This window comes from Oxyura jamaicensis, chromosome 3 (genome assembly GCF_011077185.1).
Source record: "Oxyura jamaicensis isolate SHBP4307 breed ruddy duck chromosome 3, BPBGC_Ojam_1.0, whole genome shotgun sequence".
Taxonomy (NCBI): domain Eukaryota; kingdom Metazoa; phylum Chordata; class Aves; order Anseriformes; family Anatidae; genus Oxyura; species Oxyura jamaicensis.
The window spans coordinates 37,136,025-37,156,966 of record NC_048895.1 but is presented as its reverse complement, the minus strand read 5'-3'; the positions used below and the strand labels follow the sequence as shown (position 1 = coordinate 37,156,966).

Genomic DNA, 20,942 nt, shown 5'->3' with positions numbered 1-20,942 from the left:
ATGACTCTTTAAAACCATTTTAATTATTAATACATGAGAACTTCCAGAAATTAAAATAAAAACTGGTCAGAAAATTTAGACACAGCATGAACCATTTTTCTGAATCACAAGGAAGAAAATGGGATAGCTAAAAAAATAAATACGTGACATTTTCTTAATGTGCTTCTAATAAACTTCTAAGTACTTCAGTAAGAATCTTTTCTCCAGTTTTATCTCATATCTTGTGCCTCATTTGCATGCATTTCAGAGTTCTTAATGTCAGGACATTATAGTCACTTTTCAATTTCAGGATATTAACTTTAAAACATTTCACGGTTCATGAAGATCACACTGCAGATCTAGAATACTGTAATTACTCAGTGCTTAATGCCCACTCTTCTAGTTCACCATCCAAATCATTACTGAAGATAGAGATGTAGATGGAGAAAAGGTCTTATTTGTGACTCTTAATAAGTTCACTCAGTTTACAGCATATGAGGCATACTGTAATAGGGATTCAATTGTTCTGCTTACATACTTACTCTACACAGCATTTGAAAATATTTTGAAGAGCACTGAAACTCAGAGCATAAACTTTATTCAAAATTCAAGTCTGAAGAATTCTATCTAGTTTTTTAAGTGTGCATTTCTAAAGTTTCCCTCCACAGATTTACTGCAGTAGTCCTGAGATAAAGGATACACAGTAATTAACAGTATTAAGAAAGCAGAAAGACAAATTATTAGGATAATAGTTACAATTCAGAGAGCCATAACTAGGAACCTATCCCATTAATAATGATATTTGTAAACTAGAAGTACATGAAAATTTTCCCTTCTTTTAGTTTGGACCCTAACAACAGTTAAATATATGTTTTGGAGAGGTGTTTGAAAAGAAGATAATTGATATGCTATTAATTTCAGTGCAGGCAGTCTGCACGCAAGGAGCAGAGCAAAATCCCAACACAAAAGGTGCATAAAAGAGAATTCAATGATGAATGTTTAAAAGGGCAAATTGAATCAAAGCAGAAGGCAGGTAAGGGACATGGGGCTATACTGCACAGTGCATTAAAGATAGGACCATGGCAAAATAAAGAAGGAACAAGTTATTCAATTGGAAATAAGTTATTTGCCATTGAAAAATGAAGGCAACATAGATTACAATAGCAATTATTTTTCATAACTTTTTAAGGGAAAGGAAGATGAGGAGTGTGTTTAACTGTAAGGGAAGGCAAATTAAAGTAAATTTCAAGAACTGAGCTGTGAACTGACGCAGTCAAATCAGCAAGAAAAAAAAAGGGAAGAGATGAATTTGGAAACACATGCTGGATTTGGACATGGTTTGGATGTGCTAAGCAAGTATAAGAAAGTGTAAATAAGCTAAAACACTGAGGATGCTTTACTGATAGGAAGAGAGGATTTCAAAGAGTGGGGAAATGGAAGAGGCTTTGGATCCATACTCAGATCAACTTGACGTTGCTGAGCTTATTGTTCAGACTGAGCTCCTCATAATTCTCCCTAAGAAGGCAGTCTGAACATTCATAATATACAGCAAACTGGTTGTTAGAAGTTACTGATCTAGTGGAAAAAAAAAGACAAAAGACAAACATTTCCTTTCCCGCTTTGAAAAAGTTTGATGAGCCAAAGTAAAATGCCTATGTTCATTTTGTGTTAAGCTACTGCAATAACTCCATTTAACCAAGTTGCTTCTGAGACATCTGATTTTAATAGTTTATGCTTGTTCTTGGCAGTTAGCCTAGCCATCCCAGGCAAACAGACTGTGTCCTGTGCAGGGAGTAGCTCATGAATAGCCATGGATTTTCACAGAAGCTGTTTATGGCGTTTAACTATATATTGAAGATACAGAATCAGACGCAAGACACACTGGTATAAAAAAAGCTACATAGGCAAATGAATAGATCAATGTGCCAAGTCTAATAACTTCCTTTTACCAGAAGCCAGTTACATATTTACATGCATACACATTTTGTAGTAGTTTGCTATAATGAAAAATTCATTTTCTTTAGAATTCCAAATTTAAGAGGAAATGGTAAGTTTAGAGACTATAAGACTCCTCACCCTCCCTCAGCCCAGAAGAAAAAAAAAAAATTACAAACACTGCCTTCTTGCAAAAAATTATATCCTCAGATGATTTGATAGGCTTCAACTGTTCTACTGCTTTTTCAAAATTGTATTCATAAAATATGGTCCCTCTGCAAACAAGACACTCAGTAGGACTAAAATGAATTCTTTTTGGAAAAAGTCACTGAAGCAATGGCAAAAGCAATTAAATCCACAGAGTGTGAAGAGATCTGAAAGCCATTTTCTGAAAATAAATACATCTGTCTCTGTTCCTTAAACAGCTATTTAAACATGCAGATTTTTTTTCTCCTAACTTACTTCCTGCCCTCTGAATCTTTTCACATAGTTTGTCATTGCCGCTACTGCAAAAATTTGCCGAGTTGCACTTATAATAAACCATCAATTCATATGTTACGTATTGCAATGTAAAATATCTCCACCTTACCTAGTCCTATGCACCACAAATGTGCATTTTTGGATGAACACAGTTTAAATAAAACTGATATATTTTCTAATTCATCTTAAAAATCTTAAATATAAATATGCACATATGTATGTATGTACGTATATTGGGTATATAGCTCTGTGTTTTAATCCAATCGCTGCTGTGCATTGACCACCATTTAGAAATGATGGAAAACATCAAAATTAGTCTATAATTCTAACGCAGCTAGATTGATACATTAAAAATGTAACTATTTTATGAAATACCTATTTATGATTTGGTTACTCTTACTTTCAAAGTATTTAGCATAACAACAATCTTAAACTTGTCAATCCACAATTCTTCATTTAGCATTTACTTTATGCCTAATACAAAATTTCACAGTACCTGCAAGATTATCTGTATAACTGTAAGGTTTGCAATACAGAAGATCTAGTAAACACGCTTTCTGCACTTAAACAAAAAAAACTCACACCTTTCAAAAGCATGCAGTCAAACATTAAGCTGTTTGAAACATATTTTTTTGAGAAGTTACCATAGATAATGGCACCTAGGGCTATTTGTCTATGACCGACTGACTTTCCTCCAAAGTTGCCTTCCATGTAAAAATGATCTGTTATTAATCATTTTTTCTTGCTTGCAACACAAAACCAATAAAGACGCTCTCTAAGTAAGAAGTCCTAGCTCAGCAAGGAGAAACACAAAACATTCCTTGGAAGAATGCAGTATTAATAAGTAACTTAATAAGCAGACATACCTCAGGAGCAAAATGACTGAAGAGATCCCACTTTATTGTAAATCTTATTTACATGCATACTAAAAATGAAACAAACAAACAAAACCCAAACACCTAAAATACAAGTATCACCGTAAACAGAAAGATTTAGAAAATGAAAATGGAAAACCTGGTGTCCACATCAACACCTGCTCAGCATCTCCCTCAAAACTATTTCAGTTACTCCAAATTTTTAAAGAGGAAAAAGTATCTAATGATTGTGGCAACAGAACGCTATTCTATGTATACCCTATGCATGGTACATAATCAAGTATATAACAACTGAAGGATACAATTTTGGGACAAAAGAAAATCTTATTCAAGCCCAATATTTCCATATGCACAAGTTGCTATAGAATTCCCAGTTCCTTGGTTAGCAAAAGGCTGAAAAGATTCAAAACAGACATGTAACCTCTATTCTATTCCTTACCTTCATTGATATCCAGAGATGTTTAGCTCTGCTGTAGTAACTCCTAATACCCACACAAATCAAAAAAGGCCTCCCCCCAAAACACAAAGAGTTTGCACAAAGCTCACTGAGTTGATCTTTATATACTGCAATATATAGCCTGATGAAAACATTTTAATATTCCAAACACATCCAGAGTTATTTGAAACTCACTTATTAGAAGTTATTACTGGTATTTTGCTTTATTGAAAACAGGAAACTCACTAGACTGATAATATGCAACCTTTGTATCAACAAAAAGGAAGATCACAGAATCGCAGAATTGTAGGGGTTGGAAGGGACCTCAAGGGATCATCAGGTCCAACCCCAAAGATGAACTGCAGAAACTTCATTCTGAATTCTTTCATCCACTCAAAAACTTACCTTTTCTGTGGTCCAGGAATACTTTTTTTACTTGATACAACTGATGAGAAATTACCTCTATTAGAACAAATGTAGTTAAAAAAGTAAAACATATAAAGTTCATAATTCAGCGCTAAATAGAGAGCAATTAGCACGTGTTAACAAAAGAAAGCATTGAACCTATCTAAAGGGCAAAAATGAATGTAAGTTAAGAAACAAATCCTGACGAAACCCCATTTACTTCTCTAATTCGTGTGTTAAAAGGACACTGAAAACATGTTTTAAATCAAGATCCTGAATTTATTTTGTATTTTGTGATCAGGTGCAACAATAATAGTGTTAGAAAGTGGTTTCTGTTAGAAAGATGCTTGAAGATATTTGAGTAGAGAATACTGTATGCCTGCTATGTTCAAGATGGTCTTCATAATATGTAAGAGCAGCTCTTCTCCTTCACACATTGATGAAATTGATCTCAATGGCAACTTTAAAAAGGCCTCTACAAGTATAAAAAGATAGCCAGTACCTATTTTTCAGTTAGAACTTTATTCCACATCATTAATGTGGAGTTAATTTATTTTCTAAACCTATTTGCACTGGTAACCAATTCATACTTTTGTACGAACTTAGTTGCTATTTGAACACTGGTATGTAAAAATCTTGGCTAAACATGGGACTTGAAGGAAGCAGGTTTTATTGCTATTTTTCAAGCGTTCTCTGCTTACAAGGAACATTACGACATACAATATTTATACAGGAGAGAACAAGCAAAAAAAGTATGTGAGTTTGTGAGGAATGGAACTGATTTAGCTTAGAATTTGCATTTTATAAAATAAAGTTGACAGAGGACCATATGGAAATCCATGTGAGAGTAAAAATGCAGGTAAACTACTGACAAAAGAGAGAACGTACAACTCATCTCCATATTAATACTGGCATTATTCACTCACTCTAGAAAACAGAATTTGAAAGTAATAGCAATAATGACAAGTTACTCAAAAATAAAGTCAGTCAAAAGTCTTAACAAATTGGTTTAAAAGAATTTAAATACTACAAGATAGATTTTATATATATGGATTCATGCTACTTGTGAAAAGCACAGCTGAATTCTCAGAGAGCTCAGGAATATTTTTAAGACAGCAGCTGATGGACTGAAGAGCGAAGGCAGTTAAACTGAACAATAGCCGAAGACTCCATTGTTTGCAAATTATAAACGTTTTTCCACTTCGTCTACAGATTTTTCCATTCAGAAAAATCATGAAATGAAATTGGAACAAGCAAAAACAATAGAACCCAAACTCTTAAGCCATATCCATTTTCCTCCAGCAATAGTCTGGTTTTGATATCTGTCCTAAATACATATATGTATTATGCTTTAAAACAGGAACAGCTTAGAAACAATTGTGAAATCTTATGACTGCTTCTCTGTCTCCTCCTAATAACATACTTGATTTCTTTTTTTTTTCTTAACCTGTACAAAATTCATTTATTCATTTTTTTTTAAAAAAAACTTACTAAGATTTTTCTTTGTTCTGAGAGAAGTGACATACTACTTCTAATCATTCAAAGCTGGCCACATGCCCGTGATATTTATTTCCTCTGAGGAAATTCAAATAACAGCACAGAGGAACTAAGTATTAGTATTTCTGAAATACTAGCTAATTTCTTCAGCTCCTATAATGGCTGATAGTAAGAATGGAAGATTTTAAAATATAGTCAATCCAAATGATAAACCAACATACACGAGTTAAATGAACAGTCTTTGGAGTACTCCAGGCATATATAGGTTTTAGATTTTTTTTTCCCTTTATGATTAAAAATGAAAATTATCTGCTTATCATTTTAAGTCCTGCTTTTTTGTGTCCTAACATCAAATCTATTTTAAAAAGTAGTTGCAGATTTGCAAACAATTTAACAATGATCTCTTTTCCCACTCATTTTAGTCTTGGTGGGCATTTACATAGGTTGCTTTCATTGCAGTGACTTTGCCTGTCAGATCCTGATGTCTCATTTTCACAGGTTCAACAAATTTCCTTGGTCTTGGAAGCTGAGAAAGGCCCAAGCCTCAAATTATTTTTCTGAGCCCTTCATTCTAGGCAAGTTATAGTCTACTTACTCCAAGGCAGTCATCATCACAGAGGAATGGTTGCAACTATCTCTTAGGGAAAAGCATTTCACTAAAAGGCTTTTTTCTCTGTTACTTAGAAAGTGTCTTCCACTATCCTGATTAGGTTTGTAATCTTTCTTCTATTCTCTTTTCAAAAACCAGGCATTTTAAGATGTTGATGAAAAAAAAAAAAGAGTATGACATTTGTTATTTTACACCTCTTTTGCTGTAGTCTCTTTATAGACACTGAAAGAGTAGTGAAGGAACAAATGGATCCTTAAATAAAATCAAGATGTTGAATAAATAGAACAACACCCTTTACTGATTATTAAATCATTTCAAATAAGTATGTTTTCCTTTAATATTTCCTGGAATCATTAGAAAAAAGCTACATGGCTACATAAAGCAAAAATCTTGCTTTTGAAGGGAATAATATGACAAAACATTACGGTGTCTGTCCTCCCCAACCCCCCTTTTTTTAAGTTACATACAGAAAACTTTTCATTTTTCTGATAATTTGGACACTGATTTCCTGAATGCCTCTCTTGGATCCTAAACTCAAAGATACATTATTTATCTTGACTTAATTTCTGATAATTTAATGTTGCACTTAAATCTGTGGTATGTTCCTAGGTGCTTTTTCTTTTTTGCCCCCAACAAAGAGCAGACGCTTTGCCTACAAGGGCGAAACTGTGGCTAAGGCTTTGCAAATGAATGAGTCACAGAAGTAGTCTGAGTATTTTGTTTGTTCTCACTCCTCATTCCAGTAAAAAGGAGGGGGAAAAAAAAAAAGGAAAAAAAAATCCCAAAGCATTTTATTCCATAGGAAATTCTTCAGGTGAACTCAACATGAATTTTAGCACCATTCTAACAAAGTTTTACAGACAGACTGTTTGCACTATTTGTGCAAATGTTTTAGAAAGTTATCCTTGCTATTTGTAATGCATTTTCATCCCAATCCTAGCAAATCCAACTCTTGAATTTCAATGAATCTTTTGACTCAACAGACTTTGAATGAGACTCAAATCAGCAGGCTGCTCAGGAAAAAAAAAAAAAAAAAAAAAAAGAGACTGACTTGCCAAGAAAGAGAGATTATGCTGGAATTATTGACTAAATGCATACCAACTATTCTCTTAAATACTTGACAGCACAGCAGTCAACAGGCCAGCAGAAGTCCTTGTCATATTCCTCACTTATCCCCTTTTAGCAAACTAAAAGAATCCTCAACATTAGCAATTTTAAATGGGAGGGAAGCAAAGCTGAGCTGAGCTGGAGCAAGAAATTTTGGCTTCCATTTGGTTTTGATTTTCTTCACTTGCTGTTGTTCTGCACTTCATAAAAATAGTATCACACTACTTTCATATTCCCAAAGTTGTGAAACAAATCTTACTTGCAAAAAATCAGTATCTGTGAATTCGATCTTAAATAAAAGTGAAAAGATACAACATGAGACCTCAAACAATACATCTCTCTACTTCATTGTAAATCTTCAATTTCCAAAGGTTAGCAGGAAGGGGCATTTATATTTTTCCAAACGCTTTTTAATGCGACCCTACAAACATTAACCAATACTTTACCATTGGGGAAAAAAAAAAAAGAAAAAAAAAGAAAAAAAAACAGAGATACACAAACAATTCTTAGGTAATTCTTTAACAAGCAATACGTTTTCTGTTAAGTAGCACAAAAATATGCCTATGAAAAGAAAATCCCACTCAAGAGTCAGTTAGGACTAATGGCTATACGTAGTTTATCCTACTGGTATCTTCCTATTGAATCCCAAGGAAGTTTATTTCTATTTTTACCTATAAGCAAAGTTTATTTGGTCATGATAAGGTTCCTAGGCCTAATGAAACATATCCATATTCAAATTATGAAAATGACATCGCTATCATATAAAGATTTTGGGAAAATAAAAGCATTTTATGCTTTGAAATTTAAGTTACTGCAGTTAATAAATTTATTTATAAGTATAGAAAACACTTGCATTATGTTTTTACATGATAATTTGGATGGAACTGATTTGTACACCAAAAACTACAAAGACTGTAGGTTTTTAAGAACAGGTAAGTATTTCTCCATGGGACATAATAAATTGTAATCAAACAATTCTCTTTAAAATGTAACTAATTTAACTTTGTTGTTTAGTACATTTGTGGTACTTAACCTTTTGAAAACACCTTTAAACTACCAAAATAGAAGAACAGCAGTATCAAACAACTTTTCGTCAAATGCCCATTTTTGCTTTTATGATATTCTTTGCATTATCATTATACACTGGCTTCTAAACTTCAGTTATTGCAGCACCTTTAATAAGTCGAACTGAAGAGGTAGACTGTTGCCCGCCCACATGACACATACCAGTTTAGCATCAATATACTTTTTTGGTTTCTCACCTTGTCAATCATTTTGCGGGCTTCCATTTCTTCAGAATTGGGATTTTCCAACTCAATAGTGTAAGTACCTTTGTCACTCTGGTCATCCTCATTGTCCTTCTCAGTAGCAGCAGAAACATGTTGGCTTTTCAACTTTTTGTCCATTTCCTGGTTCTGACTAGGCCTATGGCCGAGGCTTCCTGAACTCCGTAACAACACAGATTGTAAGACAGGTAAAGCAGCAGAGGGGTCTTCTGATTTTTGTTTTAAAAGTTTTGCGTGTACTGCTCTGTGATGTGATGAACTAGCTTGCACAGATGAAGGAACTGCTTTCTCTCCTGATGCAGGTTTCACTTTTTCAGCTCGTGCATGAGATGTTGGAGATGGAGATTCTGAGCACAGAGCACCTACGTTCTGAGAAAAAGAGTAAGAACGTCTCTTTCGAGGATGGTCTTCATCAAAAAACTCAATCATAAAAGCAGTCTGACTCACACCAGCTTGCTCTTGCTGTTTTTCTGTGGAATGGACTTTCTGGTGTGACTTTTTCAGCTCTGTATGATGATGTCTTAAGTGTTCTTCAAGTGCTGCCCGCTTACTATAATGCCGGTGTGCACCAGCATTTTCTGAATCACTCTGTGTACCGTCATCATGCTTATTCCCTATAATCAAAGCAAAAGAACATACAGCACAATGAAGCTATATATAAAAAAAAACAACAACCAACACATACAAAATAAACTTGCATACTAAGAAAGAATTTCAAGTTGTATTTCTGTGCGGAATCCAATATGTTTCTGTACCTAGCTCCTGAAATTTTGTACAGCTGATGATGATGCAAAAAGTGAGCAATAATATCAGTGCATTTGAATTATCCTTTTCGTCAGTATTGCAATCTACAAGTACTTATCAATGATTTACAAAAGACAGTATTTTATCAGCTGTGCTGTAGTATGGAAATGGCTTGTTTCCCAATTATATTAATTTTGTTACACAGCCATTTGATTGATTACAAATGACTATTGAAACATTCTAGGCAAGGATAAAATGAAAAAGAACGTTAAGACAGACCTTCTGGTAAGTAAGAATGCCTGTCAAGTGACACAACTGATGTTGTTAGATGGTCTTTTCCTCACACTGTTACAACAGTTTATCATGAGAAATGTCTACTGAAAATTGAAATTAATTCTTTATTACTCTTTCCAAGAAGTAGAATGAATTTTTCCATCATTCATTCCTCTCATCATCTGATATATGCATGCAAAATGTCTGTTATTACTTATTCATTCCTCAAACTACTTTGAGATCTATGAAGACGGACTACGTACTTAATAAATCATATATAGACATAAATATACTTAGTAACAAAGCCTGAAAAATGTATGGTAGACTGGGTACCCATACACAATAAATCAGACTTAACACTGAGCAACCTCATGTACAATGAAACTGTCTATATACTTTTTAAGTTTTAGTGCAAAGGAAGTTTTATCTTCTTTGAATTAATTTGGATCAAGGCTTACTCATGTATACACAAAATGTAAAGGTGATTTTTATTTTTTTCTTTTCCTTCTGGATAGTTTTTGAAGGTTTTTCCACCTGAGTAGTTAGGATACACAGCTACTATTCATTTAAATGGTAATTGTATGTTGGCTACCCTTACCTAGGGGACTAACAGAACTGAATCTTTACAGTTGAAATCTTTACAGCATTCCTATTTGACAGAGAGACCTCCCTTTGTTACTTATTTGTACAGTGACTCAACAATGTGATGTGTCGTATATTTCCATGCAGTAACAATAAATATCAACACCACTCTGAAAGTCATATAACAATTTTAGCAGTATGACTTCGATACAGGATACTGTAAGAAAAAGCTGAGGAGAAAAGTCCGAAAGATTTTCCTTGTTGTTTTTTTTTTTTTTTTTTTAAACCCCAAATTTCAAAGTTAGGTACATACTCTACCCTTATGATTTGACAAAGAAGAATTAATGAGTGAGAATATGAGGAGATCACCAAAGATTACAAAATTTAGATATTTGTTATGGTCAAATGCAACCTATAACTTACACCTCCCTCAGTCAAAAATTTATCAAACTTCAGGAAGTTTCTGCTACCAGGAAAGGGCTAAGGCGTTGTAAACAAAGTCCTACCTAATTAATAGTGACATGGTTAATGTTTTAAAGAAGGTTCATGAATATAATACAATATCATGCAGATCGAAGAATGCTCTGTAATGTTCTCTAAAGAACTATCATGCTAGTATCTTAATGTTAGTGCACCCATACAGTTCTGTTTTGAAAATGTTATTTTTCAGCTTAATTTGGAAGAGCCAGCCCTAAAATGCAGACATTTGATCAGAAAGACAAAACACATTGTAATGAATCCCAGCTAGGTTAAGAGTTAACCATGATAATGTTGCAGAACGAAGGAAGTGGGAATAGCAGATTAAACCTGCTGAACTTAAAAACAGAAAATAAGAGACTCGAAAAATTTTGTCAGAATTTTCATTCTGAAAGTTTGAATGTCACTGGAATCTTCAACTGAAAATGAGAACTACCTTCTTCTCTAATCTGTGAAGTTGGATCCAAAAGAAAGACTTTTCACACTCAAAATGTGATTTAATTTTATTTGAAATGTCATTGTCTGCAGTAAGTGAATATTATCAACTGTTACTTCATTTAACAGCGGTGTTTTTATAAACATATTATCTTGCAAACATCGTATAAAAATTGAAGATTTTTGTTTATTTCAGACTCCTGAGACAAACTTGACTTCATCATACATGATCGATTTAAGCAGAATAACCATATGATGTATTTTTTGTCACTAAATGATTTTCTTAGAGTACATGAATATTCACAGAACATATACTATTGGAAGAATTGTTAAAAACATAACTTGAACTTCTGAACTTTGATTCTATAAAGCTATTCAGCTTTTCAAAGTAATACACAGGAAAAAGTGAAATATATAAAATTTAACTAAAGGCTTGGGTTTGTTCTTTTTCCCTTCAAGATCAATGTTTTAAAAATGATTTCTTTGTACCTTGTTAGCTGTACTAGAATATCTCCAATTAGTATGCTTACTGTAAGATGACATAGGATTTGGTTTACTATCCTCTTTAACAGTGCAATAAGATTTCCCTGAACAGATCCTTGTACTCCTGTGGAGTATCTGTGATTTCAATTGAACTCCACAAGGGCTCAAGGACCCACTTACTGGATTCTGGTTGGATTCTGGTGAAGAATTGTTGCCTTCAGAAATAAGCATAGCTGGAATTATTCACTTTACCTTTTAGTCTCTTCAAGTACACTGGAACGTCACTCTTAATACTTTTGGAATCTTCTTCTGTTGGTTCCCATATCATTCTTGGGGGATTGTTCTGTGCTAGCCAATCTGCTACTTTGCTCTCCGCAGCCATCATCACAGTCTGAAGCCCAGGCAGATCCTGACCACTGGAGGAAGAAGGCTTCTTTGACTTGTGGCGCTGTTCAGATGTAAACTTTGTTACGTGATCTTTGATTGTTACTTTCCCTGGAGTGTTGTCATCAAATTCAATGGTAAAGGAAGCATGCCCCGCACCTGCTGCATGGGAGCTCTGGTTATCTTTTGTGGGAATTTCATGAATAGTGCTTTCCGCTACCTGTGAAGATTGCTGGAATTCTTTTGTAGGGATTTCAAAATAACTTGGCTCCCTACACAAAGGATAAAGTTCTTCACTTGCAGCTGCAGATTGTTCCTCAGCTTGCTTGGCATCTGTGCTGCATCCTATTAAGAAAAATAAAAAATAGATTTCACAATACTTGGGAACTTCAGGTTCTTCAAGAATTTTCTGAATTTCTGTAAAGGCCACTTGAGAAAATTCTGTAGTAAACAGCAGAATTGTGGAGAAGATTGAGTAACATAGTTCTGGAAAAATAATTCCAGAATTACATATGAAAAGCATTACTGAAAAGACAGCTCTGGCTGTACGGAGCGTAAAGTGGCAAAAAGCTCACTTAAATTTGACAAAGGAAATCTGCACTCCAAAAATGTTTAGATGACATAAAGGTCACATGAGTTATTAGTAACATGGAAAACAGTCATAAAAAATTAGATAAATAGTTGAGAGGATCACTATTGCAATTTTCAATCTATTTAGACAAACATCAGATCAAGGTGCCCCTAAAACAAGCGCTAGTGATGTGGTTTCCATCTCCTACACTGGAGAGTTAGTATAATTTCATCTGGTAAAAATTTGGAAAAACAATTCACACATTAATACAAGATAAACATTAAGACTGACTTGAAAGTTTTAACACTGATAGGTACTGGTTTGGAATTCAAACACCTTTTCTATTTCTACAAAAGGTAAAATCCAAGAATCAAGATTAAATCCTATTGTCAACCACTTATTTTACTTGTTTCCGTAATTCATAGAAGAACAGAAAAAACAACAATAGCAGGAAGCATGCATAATGTTATAAAATCATGCTCTAACTGGGCAAATGAAGCAGAATGTGGAAAAAAGCATGGGGAAGTCCCACTACATAACCTGAATGAAGGTTAAAGCTTCTTGTGGTTGCTAGCAAAGCTATCAATGTGTCTTTAAGAAAAGAAGTCTTCTGGTTGCATTTCATGAAGTAGTAAGCCAGCCAAAATATCTGGTATAAACATGTGCTATAAGCAACAGATGCTTGAGATGTTAGCAGCAATGGTAAGTTACATTCCACCAAAGAATTCTGAATAGTTCCTACATGATTTATCATGAACCACATTAAGATGTTTAAGAAATCACATTAGATTGACAAGAAAAGGAGTAAGAATGCAATTAAGAGATTTCTGGTGCTAAAAATAGCCACACTATATCAGCTGACAGTTAACATTTGTGTGTGAAATAATTAAGCAATAAGGTAGCAATGGAAACATGCATACTCTGAGTCAGGAGTTTAAGGTGTCAAGGATGCAGGACAGCATAATATACCTATGCTCTTCTTCGCAAACATTTGCTTCTTGTGAAGGTTTAGGAAAAGGTTAAAACTTAAGAAATAAAAGAGGATAGTAGTTTGATAAAGAGAAATGGAACTAATAGCATAATAGCTGGAAAAGTTGAAAAAGAATGATGTTATGTAGGGATAACAAAATTAGTCCACATTCTTTATTGATCACCATGCTTTCATACCAACAGGATTAAAGAACATTGATGCAGGTACGGAGTTAATTTATTTTATCTATAAGTAGCTGCTACAAGCACAAAAGATGTTTAGAATTCAGACATTTTTATACTGTGTTGTTGCAGGTAAGAATACCCTTGCCAACATGTTTGACAGATACCAGTTCTTTCTAAACTGGCCCCTACACTGTCAGCTCTTAAACTAGCCTGTGTTACCTCATCCCTGTCAGGTACATTTTATGCCCTACAACAGCACCTGACTACACCACATTCTGTGAAATGGCATCCTCCAACCTGAAAACTCTTACGACAGCAGATATAGCAATAAAGAATGAATCTATTTTACAGATGCATGTCTTTTAGAAGACCCAGGGTTAAATGTTCTACCTAAAGCAGGTTGCCCAGGACCAACCATGTCCAGATGGCTTTTGAAGATGGCCAAGGAGGAACACTCCACAACTTCTCTGGGCGACCTACTCCAGTGCTCTGACACAATACAGCAGTGCTTCCTGATGTTCATACATAAACACTTGTGTTTCAGTGCCCACTACCTCTTGCCCTGGTACTGGGCACCATGGAAAAGAGTCTTGCTCTGTCTTCTTTGCACCTTCCTTCAAGTACTTATATACATTGAAAAGATTCCCACTGAGCCTTCTCTTCTCCAGGTTGAGCAGTCCCAACTCTCTCATACTCTCCTCATAGGAGAGGTACTGCAGTCCCTTGATCATTTTATCTTCATAGCCCTCTGTTGGACTCTTCCCAGTTTGTCTAGGTCTCTCTTGTACTGGGGGGGTGGGAGGGTGGGAACAGAATTGGACACAGAAAGGTGTCCAGGTGCACCTTCAACTACGCTGAGTAGAGCAGAAGGATCACCTCTCTTGACCTGCCAGCAATAGGCAATACTTTGCCTAATACAGCCAAAAATACCATTAGCCTCCTTAACAGCAAGGTCACATTGCTGACTCGTGTTCAGTCTGGCATCCAACAAGACCACCAGATCCTTTTCTGCAGAGCTGCTTTCCAACAGGGTGGCCCCCAGCAAGTACTGGTTCCTCGGATTGCTCCTTCCCAGGTGCAGGACTTTGCATTCCTTGTTGATCTTCATAAGATTGTTTCCCAAGATACTGTATTTAAAGAAATATTTCTACTTTGGGGCCTGGTAACTGTAATCTATTGGCCAGACAATAAACAACATTTTTCATAAAATATGAAATCATTGGTTCATCACCATCTTTTGATTTTTGAAAATGGTTAAGCTTGAAGCCAAAACGCATCAGAGGTGTGGTAGGCTAAGTTTGAGTGCATCTTTAACATTGGTTTGTAAGCATTGATGGACAATTTCAGGAAAAATCTTCTCTGGGAAACTTCTCTGCATCAAATTTAACATTTGAAGTCAACTGTTTATATTATTTTATTTACAGTATTTGATTCTAATATTTGTATTTAAACAGATGATATAATGCGTTTTGAATCTAAATTATGACACTGTTAGTTTATTCAAAGGAATTGAGAAAGTGGATTACAAATGTAAAACAATTTCCAGTCTAGAAAAATTCCTTGAAATTATTTTTATGAAAAATATCCAAAGTACAAGTTAATGTTAGTTACGTAAAAATACTGTTTACAGACCAAAGTATTTGCATTTTTAAAATAGTTAAATGCATAATCACGGATTAGAATCAGCAATAGAAAGCAAGGATGAAACAAAAATTTAAGGTGAATGCTGATCTCTTCAGAATTTTTCAGAAATACTAAATGCAAGCCCTTATAGCTTTTTATATAAACACACAAAGTTAAGGCTACTTGATAATGAATTTCTATTATAAAGTCATCTGCCTAGCTGAAGGAAATTGTCCAGCAGACCAAATATAAATAGATGTAACAGATAAACTTCAACCAAATTCTTAAGGTAGTGGTCATCACAACTCTGTAATAGTAATAATTACTATTTATAAACAGAACTAGCAGAGCACTTATATAGCAAGAAAATCCACATTTTGTGAAATTGAAAGTATAGGCATCTGAAAGAAGGAGCTCTCATTCTACAACAGACTAGAGCTACGAAAGAACAGTGTGATGGTTTCTACAGGACAAGCAAGGAAGAAAAAAATGTTGCTGTTGCACAGGCATTTGGTGATTATTAATAAAATCGTCTCCTAGACTATCCCAAGCTCACTAAATGGGAAACCATGTAAAACCAACGCTCTCTTTCCAACATTAACAGCATTATACTTTCTAGGACTTCTTCTTTCCCTTAACATATCACACACAGAGCTAGTCAGTATCTTAAAATTTTACTTGACAACCTGGACAATGAATGTGACAGATGTTCTGCTATTCAACATCTATCTGATACACAAGAAAGCATGTGCATATATGAAGTTATTATCAACAGCAAATATAGGGTAAAATCTTGAAGACATTTTCAAGTGTTCAGATACTTTTAAAAAGTTGTATATTTTTTAAGGCAGAAGAACAAAGCTGTAACAATAAAACTTGTAAAAGAAAACTGTCTGGAATTTACACAGCTCTTCTTGAAAAAAAATTGTGTAAATGTGGAGCAAAATATTTATTTTCAGAAGATATGAAAAGAGGCCAAAATGCCATATTTATACAATATCCCCAAATATTTTTATGTTCAGTTTTATTTGGCTGAAGTCAGTGCTTTCAGTTGTTCATTAATATTTCCTTTTTCCTTTTTTTCTTTTTTCCATATTACACGTACCTTTTAGTTTATTTTTTGTTTGTTTTATTGCTGAAGCAAGCCAGTGGTCTAACAGCATTATTTTTCATTTGATATTTAAAGACAAATTGTGAAGAATACATAAAATGATTTACCTAGTACTAAAGAAAACAACCTTTGTCTTCTACTATCATCATATCCTGTCTAATCAATGCGTATCAGAATTGCTCTCTAAAAAATACAAGATAGTATCATATAAGTATGTCCACCTCTCATAATAAATAGCTTAACTGAATGCTTTAAGAGAGTTACAAAATGAACAAAAGAAAACAATCTTAAATGTATTGTAGTCATGGCTCTAGAAATTTTTGAGCACTCCCTGGTGCATAGTGTCTACATTCAATTCTCTAGCTTTGCAAACCAAGTGCAGCCCATGCACATATTCCAGGCCAAAACTCAGTAAAATTCTAGAACAAATTTCTCAGAACTTTAATGTTAATATTGATTAGATATATGCATGTAATCTCTTGCACATACAGATTACACTGATATTTCTAAAATACCGGTCTGCCTGCTTTAGCCTAGAATGACTCTTTGTTATATGTAAGAACATTTAATCTGATATATTGTTCTGCAATGCTGGAATTCAAAAAATACTTTATGCCAAACAGAAAAAAAAGGGATTTCAGGCTCTTAGAGCCTATTTAAAAATTATTACTTCTACCTTTTCTTAGATTTCCAGTGAAGGTATTATTGATCAAACATTCTACAAGCACTACTTAGATTAGCAGAAAATGTAGCTTTTTACTTTTCCAGGAAGTGAGAATATAACACATGGCCAGGATATTAACTACACACCCAGGAAACTTGTCATTAACATGTAAGCTTAACAGCTGGAACATAAATAAAACATTGTCATATCATCGGTTTATATGCAATAGCTGATTTGGATTGGGGCCAGTAGATTCATGGATCATTAAATTAGAGCAACATGCATGTCTGGAAAAAAAAAAGTTTTTTTTTTTCTTTTTTTTTTTTTTTCTTTTTTTCCCCCTTTTTAAAATTTTCCAGGCTTTTCTACTCCGTTTTTAAATAACTTCCATTAGTGAGCTTCCATTGAGACAGAAAGACAATAACACTAAAATAATCCTATTAACTTGAGACTGTAAAGACTAATTGTCTATAGTTGGCTTAGCAGAAACAAATCTCCCATTTGAATCTCCTCATTAAACCTTGCCCCATCTGTTATAATTCATGCCTTCTTTTCTATTCAGGGAATAATCATTAAAGCATAAAGCAAATTCTTCACAGCATTAATTTGTTAGAATGATCAACATGATACTTCATGTATTTGAGTTACTTAAGAAAAAGTTTAAGAACTTACATAAGTGAATTCATCTATAATTAATTCTTGCAGGCAGTTTATATTAAGAACCTTGCTCCAAATTGGTGTTTTAAATACATAATTTTAGCGCATAAAAGAACAAATAACCGTACCCATTTTGAACAGTTTTTGCTAAATTAAAATTTATTTTTTAGTTCAAAAATATCCAGACTTGAAGATCTTGTGAAGTTTCCCATTTTCTTTCATTGTTTCTTTATAGTGACTTCCCATTATTATACTCAAATATGTTACAAGACCTAAGCCCATAAAGAAAATACAAACTTGTTGAAAATGAACTTCATAGAAGTTGTTTGGAATTTACATGGAATTTAATTGTACGCCACAGGTGCCTGAAAAAATTATATCTTTATTTTAAAATGGTATGAAAACCTTTAGGATATTTTCTGTATGCTTCTGTACTGATAAATTTAGTGTTTGGAGACTGAGGAGGAAAATATTTCTTATCTGGTCTGTCCTCTCAGGCTCTCTGCCAACACCACTAAAAAACATCCACAACAGTTGAAAACCAGATGAGCAGAAACATGTGACTTATGTGCCATTAGTCAGAGATTAAGTGACAGAGAGAGAAAGAAATCACTCTTCTATACATATTTCCACATCCTCCAAAATTAAAATCTTCTGCAAAAGTGTCAGTACCCCCCATATGCGTATTAAAAAAAAATCAGAAATAATTAGTCCATCTTATCCATCCTTATGATTACTTCACCAAGACAAATCCACCAAGTAACCTTAAGATTCCTTCACCAAGACAAATCATTTCAAAAATATTCCCGTCAATGAAGTTGTGTCTAGAACAAATTTACTTCCATCTAATACTAAACCAGACTAACTTCCTGATTAGTTAGAGACAAAGTCAACATCTTATTTTTCTTTGAACTTGGGAACTAAGACAGAAGCACTGATCACTTTGTGAAAAAAATCTTGGTAAATAAAAACATTGTAAACCATTTGATGCTATATTGCTTCTGAAAAAGCAATTTTAAAAAACAGAAAATAAAAACAGCTACTAAATAGAAGCTGGAGTATTGTGTCAGACCTTGTTAATGGTATTTCATCAAAACCACAGACTTCCAGATGTTTTTTAATAAACCTATTATTTAATGAGGGTAAATAATCTGCATGTTTTTAAGCCAAAACAACTAGATAGGTACACGCAAGTAGAAAAAGTACCATAATTTCATGTTTTTGTTATACTGATTTGGTACAGTGATTGTTATCAAAGATATAAAACCACAAAAACCAGAGACTTTACCATCCCTGTTTTAGTATATGCAGCAAGGTATAGAGTCACAGGTATAGTCAATAGTTAATGTTTCCTCTAAAAAAAAACAGAGGAGAATCATTAGGCTAGCAAATGTAACAATGGTATGACTTTAAGGCAAGGGCTTATTTATTTTTCTTTGTAACAGACGACAAAGGCATTTGTTTTTTTCTTTTCTTTTTTTGAGAAAAAAAAAAAAGAAGCAGAACAACACCTAACAGTCTGCCTTCCATTATTATTGACATTAGGGAAAAAATTGTACTCCTTAAGAATGTTTAGAAGAGTTTGAGGAACCCATTTCTAGACAAGATTTGAACTGGAGTTACAGTACCAGAGATTTCTAATGCAGGATATTAAATCTGTACCTAAAAAACCTCCATAGGAACACACAATAGCACCTAACACCATCTATAGTAGACAAGTCCTACACACACAGTGTCCTACAACTATACTCCACTATGACCCAGTTGTTTTCCTATGCAACAAAGTAGTTTTAGTTGCACAACTGTCGCTACACGAAATGATTTCACCTGGTTTCTTTTCTACTAGTCCAAATCTCAAATGACTTACCGTCAGAGTCATGAGAAATTTAGACTAACATGAAAAAGGTTGCTACGGAGTTGGAGTTGATTTCATTATACAGAAGTGTTAGTTTAGTTTGTTCTCACTTGTTTTAGAGATTATTCCAATTCTGCAAAATACAATTAATGATAACCACAGCAACTACTATTGTAGTAAGGGAGAAACTCCCACCTCAGTAGTTTAAATAACTCCAAAATTAAAACAGCTGGGCCTTAAGTGTGCACCTAAACAGCTAAACAAAGATGAGTTGAATTTTGCCCTAGCTTCAGTAAGTTTTGAAGCTATGCCCTTTATTAGAAAAGCAGTCACTTTATTTATATGTCTGATGATAGATTTAGGAGCCTAATTATAGACATTGAGATTTAGGTTTTGGCAACACACACTGCAACTAGACAAGCTGACTTAAAAAATCTGTATTATGGGGAAATAAACTTTATAAACAGTTTAACTTTAGATTATGTAAATCTTTTCTGCATAAAATATGAAATGCAATTCCTGCTAATGCAACATTACTAAATTACATGACAGAATGCTAGCACGGATCACCTTATATAGCCAAAGGTCAAATACAAAAAAAAGTGATTTTATTAAAATATCCCACTTCAATCTATAATTTTTAGTATATGAAATGACAGGTATGGACTAAATTGATAAAGAGACACTGATTCTGGAAACATTTCTATGTTTACTTACAAAACTAGTACTAGATACTAGAAAAGTGATGTATCATGTCTGAAATTGGTCTCTGGAAATTTCTAGTTCCTTGAGAATAACTTTTCAAAGCTAAATTTTAGTAGGCCTTCATCTGTACAACCCATCTGTGAAACTTAAAAAAAAAATTGATATACATTTAGTTCCCTAGTTCAGAATACATGTACTCTACTAAGCAGCAAAAGCCCTAGAAATAATTAAAAGAGAGAGTGAGAAAAAGAAAATATAAACTTACCCGAAGCCCCTGTCTCATGCATTTTTTCTTCACGTTTGCCATCTGGTTTACACCCACTTTTTTCATCTGCTTCATCATCACCCCACCAGGCTGGCTGTCCATATAAAGGTGTACCACGAGGCATGGCAGAAAGATCTATAAAAAAAAAAAAAAAAAAGAGGAAATTGGTTTTCTGTTTAGTTTTGGTATTTAGGTTCAAGCAACAAGAAGAGAGAGTGATTTGCCGGGATCATTTCTCCTGGAAGCTGAATTGAATTGGTTGCATGCAACCAACTTAGAGGCTGGATAAGTGATCTGAGTTCTAAATATAAAGGCTTACTAATGACCTGATCAAAACTTCTGGCACAA

General features: G+C 34.0%; 1 protein-coding gene across 8 annotated transcripts in view; it reads right to left on the bottom strand.

Moving 5' to 3' along the window:
• CEP170 (centrosomal protein 170) overlaps nucleotides 1-20,942 on the bottom strand; it is a 100,919-nt gene that overhangs the window by 44,276 nt on the left and 35,701 nt on the right. For all 8 annotated transcript variants that reach the window (XM_035320792.1, XM_035320793.1, XM_035320797.1 and 5 more), the window contains exons 7-9: nucleotides 20,595-20,729; nucleotides 11,857-12,333; nucleotides 8,587-9,224 (exon numbers count right to left, since the gene is read on the bottom strand). In XM_035320792.1, the coding sequence (XP_035176683.1) occupies nucleotides 8,587-9,224; nucleotides 11,857-12,333; nucleotides 20,595-20,729 (1,250 nt within the window). The remainder of the gene's footprint in view (nucleotides 1-8,586; nucleotides 9,225-11,856; nucleotides 12,334-20,594; nucleotides 20,730-20,942) is intronic.